At 49.4% G+C, this 18,606-nt stretch overlaps 1 protein-coding gene across 14 annotated transcripts in view; it reads left to right on the top strand.

Moving 5' to 3' along the window:
- The first annotated feature begins 1,423 nt into the window (after positions 1-1,423).
- Positions 1,424-18,606, top strand: part of evi5l (ecotropic viral integration site 5 like) — a 44,416-nt gene continuing 27,233 nt past the window's right edge. For 11 of the 14 annotated variants that reach the window (XM_049013674.1, XM_049013678.1, XM_049013671.1 and 8 more), the window contains exons 1-13: positions 1,424-1,830; positions 7,711-8,013; positions 8,694-8,883; positions 9,446-9,670; positions 9,765-9,839; positions 10,043-10,168; positions 10,894-11,037; positions 11,383-11,472; positions 13,279-13,376; positions 13,474-13,534; positions 13,870-13,923; positions 14,864-14,896; positions 15,776-15,916. In XM_049013674.1, the coding sequence (XP_048869631.1) occupies positions 7,787-8,013; positions 8,694-8,883; positions 9,446-9,670; positions 9,765-9,839; positions 10,043-10,168; positions 10,894-11,037; positions 11,383-11,472; positions 13,279-13,376; positions 13,474-13,534; positions 13,870-13,923; positions 14,864-14,896; positions 15,776-15,916 (1,464 nt within the window). In that variant the 5' untranslated portion in view covers positions 1,424-1,830; positions 7,711-7,786. Of the gene's footprint in view, positions 1,831-7,193; positions 7,210-7,710; positions 8,014-8,693; positions 8,884-9,445; positions 9,671-9,764; positions 9,840-10,042; positions 10,169-10,893; positions 11,038-11,382; positions 11,473-13,278; positions 13,377-13,473; positions 13,535-13,869; positions 13,924-14,863; positions 14,897-15,775; positions 15,917-18,606 lie in introns of those variants that run through there. The other 3 variants (XM_049013680.1, XM_049013675.1, XM_049013670.1) reach the window with 2 other exon arrangements.

The raw sequence follows: 18,606 nt of genomic DNA, 5'->3' as shown, positions 1-18,606 counted from the left end.
AACATTACATTGTCTCAAAGCGCTTTACAGCATCCGCGCCCAAAGCCCCCAGTGAGCAAGCCAAAGGCGACAGTGGCAAGGAAAAACTCCCAAGAAGGAAGAAACCTTGGGAGGGACCAGACTCAAAGGGGGAGCCCGTCCTCCAGGGGGCGGCAGGGAGAGTCAAATAAGGCTGGATCTGTTTAATCTGGTTCAATTTCAATGCAATTTGCCCTTCCAGAGCTCGTTGGATTATTCGTCTGAAATAAAATAAAGATATTAGAAAGGTAAGTGTTCACAATGTCTGGGACATTGCGAGGTTGATGAGATCCTGGCAAACGCATACATTTCATCTTCCACTTTTATTAAATTATGGGAAAGTAAGAGATGTAAATACTGACACCTCCCTTTCTGCCAGTAGCGGTGATCTGCACTGCATGGATCTGTCCACCACTGACCTTTACCTGGTAAAAAAGCAGACATATACCTGCCAACTGGTGACAAAGTGGTACACGCCACCTCATCGTGGAGCTTCCTCAGTTTTCATCTCAGTTTTGTTTTGTGTCCTGCAAACTTTGCATCATACCAATAAAGTAAATTCACAAAGTTCTTCACAAAGTTGAGACTCTCCTAACATGTGATGCCTGGACAGTGGTACAGACAGTACAGCCTACTGTATAGGTATTTGCAGAACTTGTGGGTAACAAAAGAAACCACAACAGCTGATTGCAAACTGTACCAGACATGACATTTGTGTGTTGCAACACATTATCACACCTAAAGCAAAACCTTTGAAAGGATGTCATTCTGTTTGTTAGAAACAAATGCAAATGATTCTCTTCCCAAATACAATACAGGCAATACTGCTACTAATATCATGATAAGATTATAAATGCTTGCTTGGTAATACAAAAAAAAACAGTTTTCAAAAATGTGTTGTCTGCTTTGTTTCTTAGTTTGGATTCCAAAATGTTATGTTATTTTATAAACTAACATTTCCTCAAACATCTTTCACGTATCAATAACAAGACACAAACATTACAACACTGAGGACTAATTTTGTGTTATGAGAGCATTCAGAATAATTTATGGCCAATAGGCAGTTGCACGGAATAGCACAGTGGGCTGCCAACATGTGTCGTCCACACCTTACCAATTGGCGAAAGCTGACCGACATTATCTACGCTGGTTAGATGAAGAGAATTTAAACAGCATTTTTATGATATTGCTATTTTTTATTGCTTTTATATTAAATTATATAAATGTAGCGGGTAAGATTATCACGTAAATAGGTTTGTCTTAAATTTTAAAAGGGAACGCGGTATTTGTTGTCATTTTCCAGAAATCGTTGGATGATTTTTCTTATTGGTTAACTACCTGTCAATCAGAGAACAACTGTTTCGCGTGATACTGTGTGATCTAGAGCAAGGATGGAAAACAAACGAGCCGCATAAGAAGCCACCGGGCCGCGGGCGGACAGGCCAGGCAGGCAGTGTAGTGTCACTGGCGCTCTGGCGGCGGGTCGTTCGGTTCGGGGTTTGCCGGGTTTTCGCCTTTGAAGCGGTACTGCGGGCGCGCGGGGGGCGGGTCCGACGGGCCTCGCGCCCGCGTGTGGGCGTCGCCTCGAGGTCTCCTTGAGGAAGCTCGCGCCGACTGACAGCTGAGAGGTTTTTAATTGAATGGCTCAGCCGCTCCCCCACTGCCGGATCACAGCGCTTCAATTCCGCTCGCCTGTTAAAAATCCCGTAATCTCTTATTGTAAAAGATTTTTTTTGTCGCATTCGCATCCACAAAAGAAATCCTCGTTCGCACGTTTCAATGAACCGCTACAAGAATGGATTCTGAATTGAGGTGAGCAGTGCTTTTTATTTATTTATCATCGATTGTACTTTATTTCTCGCTTGATGCTAAATAATTGATTGGTCCTTTGTGCGATTTCTTTACAATTGTAATTCTGCCGAGATGGTAGGGGGACAAGAAAGGGTCTATTCTGAACAAAGCAAGGGAAATGCCTGTGTATTTTTAAGCTACATCATCATCATCATCACCATCATCATCATTATCATCTCCACGTTCCGCGACAGCTATGATCGCTTTCGCTTTCTGCATCTGTGCACTGCAAATTTCTCCCATTTACCGAAAACAGGACTAAATAATGCAGCCGTCGCGTTTTTAATCCGTCTAATCATGTTTTATGGAGGAACATGGGAGAGCGCATCGAAATGGGATAACAGGATTGCTTATCTTTAAACGGCCTCAGTGTCCAGCAAACGTGAGAATCAGTCTGGGGTGTTTAACAATCCATATCGCTAGTGGTCCATGGTATTGATGAAAATCATGTTTTAACAGCATATGGTGGCCCACGGTAAACGGTCTTTTGTATTCAGTGGATTCGGTTTACGGTATTAGAAAGATAGTCAGCTGGCCAGTGAGACGGATGAGCATGAATGACTAGCAGAAATAAATGGCTGTCAGTCTCCCTCCCGGTTGTGCCAGTGGCCAAAGGCAAGTTGAGAACTTCTGAACGTATTGCCGGGGACGACAGCAACATAATCAACACGACTTAATAATTAACTAATGAAACTGGGATATATTGTTAATTTGATATGCAACGAACCCTATTTGTAGACACCGTCCTCTTGTAAGTATTTACTAAGCCTGTAGTTAATATAGTTACTGTTTTAACTTATTAAAAACTGTACTTCTCAGTCTTAAAGAATACAGCTTTCAGGAACAGAGTGTGTATGAGGATATCTATAAGTTATGGGGCCATGTTGTGGACAGGTACATTGGTTTATGAGTATACAATCAAAATTAGATGGGCTTTGTCATTTTTCTCCAGTTATTCGGCAATCTGCACCCATGCTTGGTGGCCTTGTTTAAATCCAGTGGAGAACAAATGGCATATTAATATTAAATTATGGAGGAGACAACTGCATACCTGATGCATCAAGCTATTTAACATTAGGGGAATAACACAAGTCTTACATTTGGTCACATTCTAAAGGCTGGTTTAAGGGTGGAAGTGATGTCATCCTTTGTAATGGTAGAGTTTCCTGACAGAAACAGCCCTCGTCTTCTTCATGATTCTTCTATTCCAGTCCACCACCTAATATCCAACTCAGACCATTATGAACTGTTGTACGTTCTTTATGATATAGTTAGATGTACCATTCCTTGTGCTTTAATAGCATAAACTTTCTGCTTACAATCCTAAAATAGAAAGTTTGCTTTTTAAATGCAATTTGCTACTGCTGTTGTCTGCCAGACAAAACGAACGGTACAAATGAAATTGTCCTTATTATTGCTTGGGTCAATAGGACGTTTTCTAAAGGTTTTCACTGGAGGGTGGTTTTAATGGGCAGGAGGCTCTCCAGGCTTGGAGGCCAGCAGATGTGGAACTTCAGAGGAGCTCAAACTGGGTGTTACTGCGAGTGCTCCAGTGTGACACTGCTTGGTTCACATCCAGGGCGGTTGGGGTACGTACCTCAGAGCAAACTGTCTTGGAAGCTTCACTCAGGAAGTTACATCAAGCAAATATTTATGGATGCAAATGTATTTAACGTGAATGCCCAAAAAATTTACATCAAGGTCAGAACTACAGGCAGGTTTTAGAATCTGGGTAATATAACTCTATGGAAAGGCTGGCCTTGTTTATTTGTACTGTGATTATTAAAATGGTTTTAAGCCTGTGCACCCTAAGTGGTGTGGATGGCGAGGGTTAGGTTTTTTCCGGAGGATAATTAATTCAATGCTGCTGCAGAATGCTTTGCGTTGTTTATATTTTTAAAGCGCTGTACAAAAATAACCGCAGTAGTCTGTCACCATAAAAATTACATAAAAAATCTAGGGGTGCAGTCTGATAATCATTTTTGTCACTAGAAGCATCATATCCTTGCTTGAGGCACAACTGGATGTGGTTTCATATGAATTAGCAGGAACGTGTAGAGCGTCTCTTGCATGTGACAGGCTATGAGGTCAGGTGTTTCTGCCTTTCAGATTTTGGATGCTTTAATCTCCCCCGAACTGGGTGGTTTCGCTACGAAAAGGGTCAGTGTAGGTACAATGCTGTAGGCTTTTAGCCGGTGATTGTTGGAGTGTGAGTGTGTGTGTGTGTTAACCGAGGGGGGTTAGAGTCGGGGGTGCGGGGGGGGTAATGAGGTAACAGTACTGCTGTCTGTTCTGAGGGACAGTAAGGGCCAACGCTTTGACAATGGCATTATTGTCCCCGGGCTGGGACTTGCGCGGGGAGGGGGGACAGTGACAGCAGAGTCCCTGTGTGTTGGGGTGCAGCCTACAGCTCTCGGTGGCTCTACTCACCCATGGCGGACCCCCTCCCCCTTCACATGGCAAGCACTGCTAAGCACATCTGTCCAAGGTCCGTTTCCTGCACTCCGCCCCCCCCATCCTTGCAAAATGCTGCTAATGGTGACTTAATCTGACGACCCCGAGGTCCACCATTACTCATGCCCCCCGCCCCCAAGTTCGCTTAAGAGTGCGGTGGTGCCGCTCTGTCCGGTCGGAGACGTAAAAAAAAAACAGCCCCTGGAGGTTTCTTTGGCCCTCAAGGACACATGGAGCAAGCCCCCCCCCCCTAGCTTCGCCTTTCTGATTGCATTTGTATTCGACCAGATATGCTGTTCAAACAGTTTTTGCTGTTAATGATTCCTCTTGTGTTCTTTATCACAAACAGCTTCCTCATAATGAAATGCAAAAAATAGTCTGTTGCAGTTACAGCCAGTTTGATAAAATCAAAACTCTCTTTGCTTGCTGAAGTAGCTCGGTGTATGCAGAACTACTGGTTCTGTCCAGTCTGTAAGTTAGCATTGCACAGTGGAAAATGCAGGGCAGCCAGAGAAGCTAGGCCAACGTCTCGGCTTCGGGTCCGATTGTGAATCCGTCTCGCGGTCGTTAGTACAGCGGGCTCTTTGATTAGACCTTGAATGTGTGAATTCCTCCTTTGTCTGTGCAGTGCATGTAAGTTCACATCAAACGTGCCTGTTCTGCCTCAGACCTGTGTGCTGGGGCGCTCGTGGCATTTCTCGTGTTATGGGGATCGTTTGAGCATGTCTCGGGTGTCCTGTGTGACATGGCCCTCGGTGCTGCTCTCTGCAGACCCGGTCAGAGTCGGTCAGAGTCCCGGCTTGTAGAGAGCTCCAGTGGTCTGTGTGCCTCGTTTGCTGGCTCAGCTGGCTCAGCTGTACAGGCCCAAGGCTGTGTGGCCCATTCATCGTGGCTTTCTGTCTGTGCTTTTCCGAGTGCGCTTCGCTCTTTCTGATGGCATTAACATTGATTAAGTCTTGTCGATGCTGGACTTTTGTGTTCCTTTGAACATTTAATAGTTTGTGTCGTGTAAACATCACAGTACTCCGGCATGAACCAATTCTCTGCTGTTTGGGATGGCCTGAAATAAAAGGCACGACTCAGTCTCTCTCTGTCTCTTTATATCTGTGTATCTCTCTATCGCCCTGTGAGCATCCTGGAGAACACAATGCACCTAATGTCTGCATGTTCTGTCACAAGGAGTCAGTGAACTCAGTGGAAAGTGATGCTGCCCACTAAACTATAAAACTGACTGCTAATAACAGCAAAGATACAAACTGCTACCCTTGTGGTCAGGCAATTAGAAGTTGGGGAGGTCATTTTTTTTAGGGGGAAAAAAAATGCTTTGAAGCATATTTGTTGATGCAAAAATATGCCATCGGTGTATATTTAACACAGTCCATTCACATTTCTGCTTTTCTCCCTGTGCATTAAGAAGCAAAACAAAAGCAGAAATGCACAGGGGAATCTGAGAGAAGCGTCGTGCTTCTGTATAAGCGATCATCCTGTTTTAAGGTGCCTTTTGAAAGAATGACTTCATCAAAAAAATGACTTCATCACCTCCTTATATATTATGCGTCCAGTCATGTACCTGTGTCAGATGTGTCGCCATAGCAACAGTGATTTTAAAAACTGGGGCTACGGCATTCCAGGAGGAAATGCGTATTTAGTCCATGTCCTCACCGTGCCTGGCGTGGAGCATCGCGGTCCTGGCAGCGGAGTGGGCCGCATGTTTTCCTGGGTGTTTGTCCTGTGACGCCATCGCCGCCGCGTCGTTTCCTCGCTGCTGACACGCACTGTGGTTTCACTGGTGTCCTTTGGCCTGCGACCGCGCATTCGCTCGCATTTCGGCGCGTCGTACAGAGCTTCCTCTTTTGGCGAACGCGCGGCTTGTTTTCTGCGGCGGTTTCCTTGCAGGAGGAGAGCATCAGAAAGGCTGATTTACTCACGCATTCGATGCCCTTTAGACTCCAGCCTCCACCTATCTATATACTTGGGAACATCCCGCAAACAATTTAGAATTGTTCATCAAAGGCTGTTTTATCTTATCAAAACAACCGGATAATGAAACAATGGTGATGGTCTTAAGCAACTTCAACTTAACTGCAGTTTGGGGGGGGGGGGGGGGGGTTTGAACCACCCTCTAAGTCCGCATAGCATTGATCTGGTAAAACAGGACCTATAATGAGAGAGAACACCATGACAAAACAATTTCCTGTAAACACAGCCCTTATTTGAGATCCTTTTGACCCCTTTTCATCTCAGAAAGAGTGGTCCAGCCTTAATGGAGACTTTGCATAGGGCTGAAGTCATTAGCACTGACCTCACCAGCCCCATGAGGAATGTCCTCTTGTATTTCTACCTTGTATTTCTTGACTGCAAACGTCCATTGTAAACAGCCACGTTGGGGCGGGAGTTAGTGGTTGGTGATGGTGGCAATACAGCAGATTGACCATTAATCACTTTTACCGTGACCTATAGCTTTCTGCAGGGACTTTAGTAGTTGTGAGAATGGAGCTTTGAACTGGCATGTTTGGCGTCTTCATTATTGAGGCTTCTGGCGGATCGTACAAAACCGAGGGGCCCGTGACTGAGAAATGGCCGTGAGCCAGCGGCCGTGCAGCGTCGCCTCCGTGAGGACAGTGAGCAGCGTCTGCGTCTCTCGCGCCGCGTGCCGTCATTGTGTCATTACTTATCTGTGATGCGGCTCCCAAACCGTTACATGGCTGTGTAAACACCGTAAGCGTTGACTGGTGGTGGGGGTGTGCAAGTAGGCGGAATCATAGGGAAATCCATTCAGGCGGCGTACGGACGGCTGTGGGGCCTGGCAGGTTTTTTTATTTATTTATTTTTTTTTGTGGGGCTGCATGAGCGAGCAGACTGCCAGGCGGCAGAAACTAAGACAAGGTAAGCACAACTCGTGGATGTGTAATGGCCATGAAGTGCTGTGAGGTATAAGCTTGGCTAAATTGTTCCATCCATCCATGTACCAACTGCTTCTCCTGCTTACCAACTAAACATGCTAAGCTAATTCCTTTCATTAAAATAATCAATGAGAGGATTCCTTTCTCAGCATATGCATCCAGTTCATTAAGCCCTATGCTGCTTGCTGGATACAGTGCACTCACACTGACTAATCGGCTGGCAGGAGTGGGTTATCTAGTATTGAATGGAAAAATCACAATGCTGCCGTCTAAAGTTTGTTTTCTCTAACACTGGCTACCTTCGGCTCTATTGTGTGTGTGTGTGTGTGTGTGTGTGTGTGTGTGTGTGTGTGTGTGTGTGTGTGTGTGTGTGTGTGTGTGTGTGTGTGTGTGTGTGTGTGTGTGTGAGAGAGAGAATTGGAGGTGCTCGCTCTGGGCGTCGAGGCCCTGTGTTTTGCTGACCACGTCTTCCGGCCCCCTCCAGCATGCGTGGCAGCTGTGAGACGCCCTGATCCCTGCAGCCGCAGTACCAGACGGCGAAGCTAGGGGGCCCCGTCGGCATGTCCAGCCCGAGCAGTAGCCCCGAGCGGGAGGGCGCCGGCGAGCAGGCCGAGTGCCCCGCCTCGCCTGCCGGCCTGACGCCGCCGTCTATGGGCAGCCCTGTCCTCAGTCCCGACTCCTCCTCCCATTGCGGCGCACTGTCCGTTCCCGCCGTCTCTCCTGCCGACTCCGAGAGCCTGAGTCCCGATGAGCTGGAGCTGCTTGCCAAGCTGGAGGAGCAGAACAGGTGATTCGGCTTGTTGTCGCCGCATGTCCTGGCCTGGTCCGTGTGCCCGTTTTGCCCGTAATGCGCTCCAGTGGATGAGTGTATACCAGCTTGCCGATTAGCGTCTCTCCGATGTAGCAGTGGCATGTTCTTCCATCTCAAATGGGCCCCCCATTTTTTTTTAAATCGAAGTGGCCGAGCTGTGAGAGCCCCCCCGGCATCCTCCTCGGTTCAGGCCGCGCCCCCCCCCCCCCCCCCAGCCTGATCTCCAGCTGCATGGCCTCCAGCTCCGGCACCTGCCCGGCTGCCATAGACACGCCTCTCTGTTCCTGTGGCACATCCGCACAATGGGCCCCGTATTCCAGTTCCGGAACATTTAGTCCCTTTGCCGGGAATCGCTTTGGATCCCAGGGCTCCATATGTTGTCAGTTGCACTCGCGTTACTGCAAGGCTACATCAAATAAGGCTTATTTTGTCTTTGTTAGTAATTAAATTAGCATTTCTGTGTTTCCTGGCACAGGGACTGCAATTGGTATTTGTCAGTTTATGGAAATCGCAGTCAAATGTTCTAAATGTATATGCTCTGTCCAATGCTTTTTGTCCCTCCTTGCACTCACTCTTTCTTACACACACACACACACACACACACACACACACACACACACACACACACACACACACACACACACATACACACACAGACTCCTGGAGGCTGACTCCAAGTCGATGCGGTCGATGAGCGGCTCCCGCAGGAATTCGGGTTCCTCACTGGTGTCCAGCTCCTCGGCCTCCTCCAACCTCAGCCACCTGGAGGAGGACACCTGGATCTTGTGGGGCCGCATTGTCAACGAGTGGGAGGTGTGGAGACGCAAGAAGGACAAGCTCCTCAAGGTGAGGCAGCGCTGGGAGCGGCGAGCGAGGCACCCAGTGGATATGTGTGTTTTTGATATGTGATCCGTGGCTCAGGATGAGGGCTTCCAAGTACCGGGATCGAGCAGAGAGGATCTTCTTTAAACCCTGGAAGGGAATCCGAGGCCAAATCTTAAGAGTAACTGTCCAGTTGTTTGACAGTGAAGATTATGATTTTTGGTGGTGATGTGAACAATGATGTGTAATTCATCAAGTGGGGTGGGGGTTAAAGTGAGGATAAATGTGCAATTGGGCACCACATCCTCAGCGGGTTGGAGGGCACCAAGCAAAGCCTCCCCCCATCCAATTCATAACGCTCTTTTAATAAGTTAGTGATTTAATATCTAATATATTTAATGTGTGATCGCATGTTGTTGTTTCAATATAACGCTCCCTGAAAAGCCTGTGTGATGTTTTCCCTGTGAATTCCGTGAGCCACCAATCGGCTCCGTTTCTTTTCTGACATCTCATGTGCCCTTGAGGGCATAACCTCATGTGGCATGGATTCTCATGGATGCTTTTACACGCCCACCCCTGCGCGCAGGAGCTGATCCGGAAGGGCATCCCGCACCACTTCCGGGCCATCGTCTGGCAGCTGCTGGGGAACGCCACAGACATGCCAGTGAAGAACCAGTACTCCGAGCTGCTGAAGATGTCGTCTCCGTGCGAGAAGCTGATCCGCCGCGACATCGCCCGCACCTACCCGGAGCACGACTTCTTCAAGGGCCAGGACAGCCTGGGTCAGGAGGTGCTCTTCAACGTCATGAAGGTGAGGTCCGACCCCCCAAGGGGGACCCCGCTTTACCGCTGGCATCTGCTCGGACGACTCGCGGCACCGAGGACCCCTTGTCTGTGTACTTCAGGCGTATTCGCTGGTGGACCGGGAGGTAGGCTACTGCCAGGGCAGCGCCTTCATCGTGGGACTGTTGCTCATGCAGGTGAGCCTCCCCCCCCCCCCCCCCCAACGCCACACTCGATCACTCCTGTAAATGGCCATAAACTTTTAATTACACAGTAATATATACATGAAAATCTGCGCAGACGCTGTTCCTCTAAATGCATTTTAAACACATACTGTGGAGTAGCTCTGTGGCACAGATAACACTGACTATGCCCCCCCCCCCCCCCCCGGCCCTCCCAGATGCCCGAGGAGGAGGCATTCTGCGTGTTCGTGCGCCTCATGCAGGAGTACCGCCTGAGGGAGCTCTTCAAGCCCAGCATGGCTGAGCTGGGACTCTGCATCTACCAGTTTGAGTACCTCCTGCAGGTAGGAGCTTCCTGTCGCAGCTTTCTGCCACTAGGGGGCGCCGCCACCCCTGCTTCTCGTATGTCTCATTCCGTGGTCCCTGGGGTGCATTGCCGCTGCCTGAACCCCTAGTCCTCGTGGAATGACCACCCCTGTGAAGAACAAATTAATTTTGCAAACGAGAGCAGGCTGTTCAAATTCCCTTTGTGCATTTGCATAATCAAATGATTGTATAGAGTGCAGATTGTATACTAAGTATATAGTGCTGAATGAATTTGGGGATTGTGCCTCTACTAAACTCCAGGCTCCCTCTGTTGCTAAGCGATACCTTGTATGGAAACCGCTTTCCAAACCCTCTCATGTACTTTTTTGCGTAAGTGTTTTCTGCGGTCTGATATTCCCGACCTCCCTTCTGCTTTCCAAATATAACTGAGTCAGTACTGCTCTCATCAAGGATCATTTTCACTCATTTGTCTTTGATTAGAAGCAAAGACGCTTAGAGCCTCCAATCTGTCCTTGTATAGCACCTCCTGGAATTGAAATCCATCCATCTTGAAGTAGCGAATGTCTTTTGTTAGACTGTAGATTTTAGGGTGGTGTTTTTGTGACCCCACAGTTATTACAAAAATATCAAACAAGTCCGGACATGGCTGGGTTTCTCTGCACCCAGTTACTCCTCCGTGTCTGTAACCCAGTGTGTGAATGTAGCATTTGACCTTTGACCCCTGACCCCCTTTCCTACCCAGGAGCAGCTACCTGAGCTGAACGTGCATTTCCGCTCCCAGAGCTTCCACACCTCCATGTACGCCTCCTCCTGGTTCCTGACGCTCTTCCTCACCTTCCTGCCGCTGCCCGTGGCCACGCGTATCTTCGACATCTTCATGTACGAGGTCGGAGATCCCAGGCTCACCTGTCTGTCTGTCTAGGATTATAATAATGACAATGACGATCAGCATCTCTACACAAGATCAAAACGCAAATGTTTTTACAGATTTTTATACCATTTGTAGAAACATATATTTAATATTGTTAAAATGAAAATGATTGAATTTGCTGCGGTCGTATTAGGTGTGATCAGTATGAAATCGCGACTCAAACCTACAGCTAAAGTAGAGTTGCTCTGGTGAGATAGTTGTACTGAAAGCAGCAGTACTGCGGCGTGTCATTGTGGTGCCTGTAGGGGGTGCTATAGTATACCTCACCTGCTGTATGCTCATGTGTGGGATCCCCCACAGGGCCTGGAAATCATCTTCCGTGTGGGCGTGGCTATCCTGCAGTACAACCAGACAGACCTCATCCAGCTGGACATGGAGGGAATGTCCCAGGTACCTCTCTCATCTTCTTGGGTATCAGGTCGTTTGGCAAGAAAATGAGGAAAGATGACATTGTCGGAAAGTTTCAGAGTTGCCTAAAAACAGCTCCCTCCTCTGGACGGGAGGAGTACATTACATGTACACGTGTTTTTTTTTCTGCTTTTGGAAAATGATTTTACTGAATCGATGTGAACCTGGGGCTGAGTGATGCCCCTGCTGTGCTCAGGAGCAGCGGGGAATCAGGGGTCTCATTTATCAAGTTGCAGAACCGTCTCTAAATACATGAGCATGAGGCTCCAGTACGCAAAGGGAAGCATTTATCACTCGCGCACATGAACTGGATGGTTAACTAAATCTGACACATTCTAAATGTGACTGCATGTGCACGGCTCATTTAAATGAATAAACGCCCTCGATGAATCATATATCGGCTTATAACTTATGCATAACACGCGTCAAACCGCACACTGGAGAACTTGTAGGAACAGAAATTCACAGAGGATGAGGTGGAAGTTTTGTTGGATGTAATCAACAATGATCAAAAAACAAATAGATACAGATTCCGCAACTTTACCCGTGGCCATTTAAAGAAAGAGGATGACCTAAGATATGCAGTTAATGCAGTATTACCTGTGATGAGAATGGCGGCAGGGGTGAGGATGTGATTCGACCTGAAAATGGCCACCAAGAAAGGGATCGCAGCCCAGAGTTTCCATGTCCGTGCCACAGTGGCCAGCCCAAGCACCATGTCAGTGTCACCTGCGCATGGTGAAATAGCTGCCATAATAGGCAAAGCAGGAATTATTCCGGATGGTGACATTGACAGTGCAGCTCCGTCACCCGTGGATGAGGCCGGCCAATCAGAAAGAGGTAAGGTACTTTTATGGTGGCGTTTAGCTGGCTGCAGCAAATAAGTGACTGTTGTCAAAAATAAATTGTTGCAGACACATCATTTGTCATGTAACAGTGACAGTGATATGTTGTTTCTTAGGGTACCGACCTTGTATGACTTTGGAATGATTCCTTGTCATTAGTATGACCTGCCTGCACTTATGGTGTGTGAACATAACTAGATCATTCTGTCTGTCAAGTTTGATAATTAAGTACGAGTCTTTGCGTATCCTTTTAGCCATTCGATTTGCTTCAGTTACGCTTCTCTGCCTCTAGGGGTCTGCGTGCGCACGTGATCGGGAGTGTTCCTAAATATACGCACGATTCTAAGCACAGGAAAAAAAAATGTGTACCACCGTATGCATGAAAATGTGCGTGTGTATTCAGCTTATGCACAAAACGGTTCATGTGCAAGGAAAATGAGGACCCCAGGATCCTAAGTCACCATTACCTGGAATAAACTTCCTTGTGGGTGCACTGCTACACTCAAACACCAGATGGCGCCCTGTTGCCGAACATTTTCAGAAAACACTGGTTTAAGTTTTTAGGGGAGGGATATAGGAAAAAACTACAATTCCAAAGAGTAATTTCATATCTGAGAGTTTAGAAATTTCTAATCTGCTCTTGCTACGTTTTTTGCTCTGTACTGTCGTACATCAGAAATGCAATATTCTGTTTTTATCTATACAAACAGAAAATGAATAACAGATTTTAAGAGCTGGCAGCTTGCTTAACAGCTCTAGCTGTATTACAGCTAAATTCAGCATGAATGCTTTTTGTTGTATTGCCAGTGTTAGCTGTCAGACTTTATTTTTCCCACAATGGCCATTGGTTGGCGCTTTGGATGAGAGCCACCGTGTGTGGGATGCGTGTGAGTCTCTGACTTCCTGGGTGATTATCCAGTGGCACGTGTGTGTCTCTGTGCAGCACTTCCAGAGGGTGATCCCACACCAGTTTGAGAGCTGCCCCGACAAGCTAATCCACAGGGCCTACCAGGTCAAATACAACCCCAAGAGGATGAAGAAGTAAGAACGCACTCTCTCTCATCCGGGCTTTTAAAAAAAGGGCGAGGCTTCAGCCCCCACCCGGCCGAATGCTTACCGCGTCTCTGCCCTGCTACAGGCTGGAAAAAGAGTACACCACCATCAAGAACAAGGAGATGGAGGAGCAGATTGAGATCAAGGTGGGCGTATGTCTCTGGCCGCAGCCACGGGGCTAAATGGGAAACGCTGGGCCAGTCTGAATAAGACCAAATAAGTGTTTTGCCTCATAGTTGGACAAATAGGAACACGGATGTAGAAGGTGGCAAATACTGGCAGGAAACCAGGGTCCGGGTTTGTGACCTGGTGCTTTAAAGCATAAATATGGGGGGGGCGGTAACTACTGTGTTTGTGGGTGACACACTACGTTAGAAGACTAACTGAAGTTAAAAGGTAACTTTAATAAGAGAAATGGGACCTGGCTTGGGTGAGGGGGCCCTCTCTCACTGTGCCTCCCCCCTCTTTGTCACGTGTGTAGAGGCTGCGCACGGAGAACAGGCTGCTGAAGCAGAGGATCGAGACCCTGGAGAAGGTGAGGGGGCGAGCGGGGGTGGCGTCGGACGGGGCAGCTATATACTGGGCCGGGGGGGGGGGGGTCAGGGGGCAGACCTGGTGGGACCGCTACCCTCGAATATTTAATTTCTCTTCCTTCGCCCCCAACAATAAATAGACCTTTGCAATTAAGTTGTGCCCCCCTCTCCACCAAGTATCAAACTCTCTCCTACCCCCTGGACTGTAAACAGCAATAAGCATCGTTTACATGTCGCTCCATCTGAGGCAGACACCCTGAAGTCTTATGTCATGGTGTTGGGTTGCTGCTCATTAATGCACAGCTCACCCGATTCAATTCACTTATTGTATTATTTAAAAAAAAATTGGATCCCTCAGCCTGCATTCACTGGATTAACCATTTAACCAGCCAGTCAGATCAGATCCCCATAAAGAACTTTCACCCAAGTATTTATACGGGACTTGCAGAGTTCTTGTATTAAATTTTTTTTTAAAGATGGAACCATCCGGCTTATGACATGCCTGATGCTCGAGCGGTTCTCTGCGTGTCTCTCAAGACGGAGAATCCGTGAGGCTGCCGTGACTCGAATGGCAGCCGCTGGCTGATACCATCGTCGTGCACGTTGTGAATTGCGGCTTCTGTGCCGCTGCTCCTGGCGGCGTTGCAGTTTGAGCTTTATCTCGCGCTCAGCGTCGCAGTCAGAAATGCAGCCGGCTCCTCCCTCGTCGCCATGCGTGTGTGATCTTATGGGGTGAATAATGCGATTGGCTGTGATGAAGATGTGCGACACAGAGGGTCTTTCCCCTGCCTTTTCCAGAAAGTCTAGCTGTGGATCTATTTTCTTCTTTTCCCCTCCTTGTCCTGTAATTCCTCATGCTGTTGTTGTCTTTTTCTCCGTTACCTTCTCTCTTCTGTATCTCTCGCTTTCTTTCTCTCCCCCTTCCTCCTTGTGTTGCTGTAGGAGAGCGCTGCTCTGGCAGACAGGCTGATCCAGGTACTGTGAACGCCTACTGCACCCCCCCCCCCCAAGAATCACTTTCCTCGTTACACCCTGCATGAGAGAATGTCAGTTTGCTTGTCCAGACCACCTGTCTGTCCGTCAGTCCAGCTCATCATAACTTGCTGCAGGAGTTGACTCTGTGCAGGACAGCTCCTCCCACCCCAATCACCCCTCCCATGTTCCTGTAGAGGGCTGCTTCCTACTGGGCTGTTGCAGTCCAGCCGGGCAGAGGACCAGCACAGTGCCACCCCAACGGCCTGCCAGCTGGCAGTTTATGCTTCCTATAAACCAAAAGACTTTAACGCACAATTAAGGCCAATCGGGTGCTTGTAGTGTTAACAAAATGTAAACATTGGCACAATATTACATATATGTAATCAGTAATGTAGTTCATTAAAGTAGTAAAATGAACAACATAAGAAACGCAAGTCGGAGTTGGTTACCCATGTAGGTGCTAGATTGCCGAACCACATCAGGTCAGGAAAGTTGGCTCCTTCATGTGACCCCCCCCTGCAAGGCCCACGTGGCTCCACATGGTCTAATACTTCACACCATATCACATTACTCTGCATGTCCTGCTGTGTGTTAAAAATTCTTCGCTCTGATGTGCTCACGCTGCCTAAGCCCATGTCCCTTGGGACGGACTGGTCTCAGAGCCTGGCCTCAAACTGCACCGGGCTTTAAATCTGGAGACCGCGCAGTCCTGTAAACCTGCGCTGAGGCAGCGACAGGCCTCCCGTAATCGAAAAGCGTCTGCGGCCAAGCCAGCCCCGAAGGCCCAGAAGCTGGTGTCCGCAGGGGCACGTACCCCTCTGTCTGGCTCCTGACTCTTCCTCCTCTCTTGCCCCCACCACCCCCCCCCCTTTCTCGCAGGGTCAGGTGACACGCGCCCAGGAGGCCGAGGAGAACTACGTGATCAAGCGCGAGCTGGCCGTGGTGAGGCAGCAGTGCAGCACGGCCAGCGAGAGCCTGGAGCGGGCGCAGGGCACCATCCGCCTGCTGCAGCAGCGCCAGGTAAAGACCGGCAGGTGCCGCGTCGATGTGCGGACTGAACCGGGACGGCAGGACATCACACCTTCGGCTCGGCATGTTGACAGGTTCCGTGTCACTTGGCAAACTCTTAACCCAGAGGAACAGTTCATCTAAAAATAAATATATATTTATATACGTTAACATATGTGAACCCCTTAGCACTTTTAAAAATCCTGTGTTGTTTTTTTTGTTGCATTTCGCACGTGGTCTAAGCGTTGAGGACTCGTACAGGGAAATGTATTAATACCCTGCTGGCAGCCTTCTCAGAGCCGTCGGTGATGTGTATTCTGGGAAACCGTGATCGTGGAGCAGAAAACAACACTGGTGATGTTGATTGTAAGGGTGTGGATCATTTCAGTTCACTTGCTGGGACAGAGTGTAAGAGGCAGGGGCTGAATGGCCCGGGATAGATTCTGTGTGAAAAAGGTCCGAGCAGAACAGCAGAATTGGAGTGTGTGCATCTCTGGGTATGTGTAGGTTGTATGTGGGCCGTTTCTACCTTTAGCAAACGCTTCAGTTGTATTTTTGTAAGGTTTTCTGCAAATGTTCCTGTTGGGGCTGAAAACATGTTCACATAACCTCAGTTATAAAAATTAACTACAATGAAAAAACTAAAAATGCAAAAACTCTTTGTGTTTTGCTTCATTACTTATGGCTATGGTCAGGGCTGGGTGGGGGTTAAGGTTACAGTTGGGATCAGGGTTATGCTTGTAGAAATGTTGCTACAATGATATGAATACCTAGTGTGTGTGTGTGTGTGTGTGTGTGTGTGTGTGCTGTACACATGTTGTGTGTGTCTGTGTGTGTGCATGCTGTGTGTGTGTGTACCCTGTGTGTGTGCGCATGCTGTGTGTGTGTGTGTGTGTGTACCCTGTGTGTGTGTTTGCGCGCGTGCTGTGTGTGTGTGTGTGTGTGTGTGTGTGTGTGTGTGTGTGTGTGTGCTGTACACATGTTGTATGTGTCTGTGTGTGTGTGTGTGCATGCTGTGTGTATGTGTACCCTGTGTGTGTGTGCATGCTGTGTGTATGTGTACCCTGTGTGTGTGTGCATGCTGTGTGTATGTGTACCCTGTGTGTGTGTGCATGCTGTGTGTATGTGTTCCCTGTGTGTGTGTGCATGCTGTGTGTGTGCGCGCCCTGCGTGTGCGCGCCCTGCGTGTGCGCGCCCTGTGTGTGCGCCCTGTGTGTGTGTGCCCTGTGTGTGTGCCCTGTGTGTGTGCCCTGTGTGTGTGTGCCCTGTGTGTGTGCGCCCTGTGTGTGTGCGCCCTGTGTGTGTGTGTGTGTGCGCCCTGTGTGTGTGTGTGTGTGTGTGTGCGCCCTGTGTGTGTGTGTGCGTGCGCCCTGTGTGTGTGTGTGCGTGCGCACTGTGTGTGTGTGTGTGTGCGCGTGCGCCCTGTGTGTGTGTGTGTGTGTGTGCGCGTGCGCCCTGTGTGTGTGTGTTTGTGCGCGTGCGCCCTGTGTGTGTGTGTTTGTGCGTGTGCGCCCTGTGTGTGCGCCCTGTGTGTGCGCCCTGTGTGTGCGCCCTGTGTGTGTGTGTGTGTGCGGTGTGTGTGTGTGTGTGTGCGCCCTGTGTGTGTGCGCCCTGTGTGTGTGTGTGTGTGTGTGCGCCGTGTGTGTGCGCCCTGTGTGTGCGCCCTGTGTGTGTGTGCGCCCTGTGCGCCCTGTGTGTGTGTGCGCCCTGTGCGCCCTGTGTGTGTGTGCGCCCTGTGTGTGTGTGCGCCCTGTGCGTGTGTGTGTGTGCGCCCTGTGTGTGTGCGTGTGCGCCCTGTGTGTGCCCTGTGTGTGCGCCCTGTGCGCCCTGTGTGTGTGTGCGCCCTGTGCGCCCTGTGTGTGTGTGCGCCCTGTGCGTGTGTGTGTGTGCGCCCTGTGTGTGTGCGTGTGCGCCCTGTGTGTGCCCTGTGTGTGCGCCCTGTGTGTGTGTGTGTGTGCGCCCTGTGTGTGTGTGTGTGCGCCCTGTGTGTGTGTGTGTGCGCCGTGTGTGTGTGTGCGCCCTGTGTGTGTGTGTGTGTGCGCGCCCTGTGTGTGTGTGTGTGTGCGCGCCCTGTGTGTGTGCGCCCTGTGTGCGCCCTGTGTGTGTGTGCGCCCTGTGTGTGTGTGCGCCCTGTGTGTGTGTGCGCCCTGTGTGTGTGTGCGCCCTGTGCGCTCTGTGTGTGTGTGCGCCCTGTGTGTGTGTGCGCCCTGTGTGTGTGCGTGTGCGCCCTGTGTGTGTGCGTGTGCGCCCTGTGTGTGTGTGTGTGTGCGCCCTGTGTGTGTGTGTGTGTGCGCCCTGTGTGTGTGTGCGCGCCCTGTGTGTGTGTGTGTGTGTGCGCGCCCTGTGTGTGTGTGTGTGTGTGCGCGCCCTGTGTGTGTGTGTGTGTGTGTGTGCGCCCTGTGTGTGTGTGCGCCCTGTGTGTGTGTGCGCCCTGTGTGTGTGTGTGTGCCCTGTGTGTGTGTGTGTGTGCGCGCGCCCTGTGTGTGTGTGTGTGTGTGCGCCCTGTGTGTGTGTGCGCCCTGTGTGTGTGTGTGCGCCTTGTGTGTGTGTGTGTGCCCTGTGTGTGCTTACGCCTGAAGCAGAGCCCTGTGGCTCTGTGGTAATAACGGGCAGACTGGCAGGTGTGTTTCTGCTCTTATTTGGGTCACTGGGGCCTTTCCCACAGTATCAGCGGAGCACGACCTGGACCCCCCCCCAGCCTC

Source organism: Brienomyrus brachyistius, chromosome 5 (genome assembly GCF_023856365.1).
Source record: "Brienomyrus brachyistius isolate T26 chromosome 5, BBRACH_0.4, whole genome shotgun sequence".
NCBI classification, from domain to species: Eukaryota; Metazoa; Chordata; class Actinopteri; order Osteoglossiformes; family Mormyridae; genus Brienomyrus; species Brienomyrus brachyistius.
Note: the sequence above shows the minus strand (reverse complement) of the source record. Positions and strands in the feature narration are given on the sequence as shown.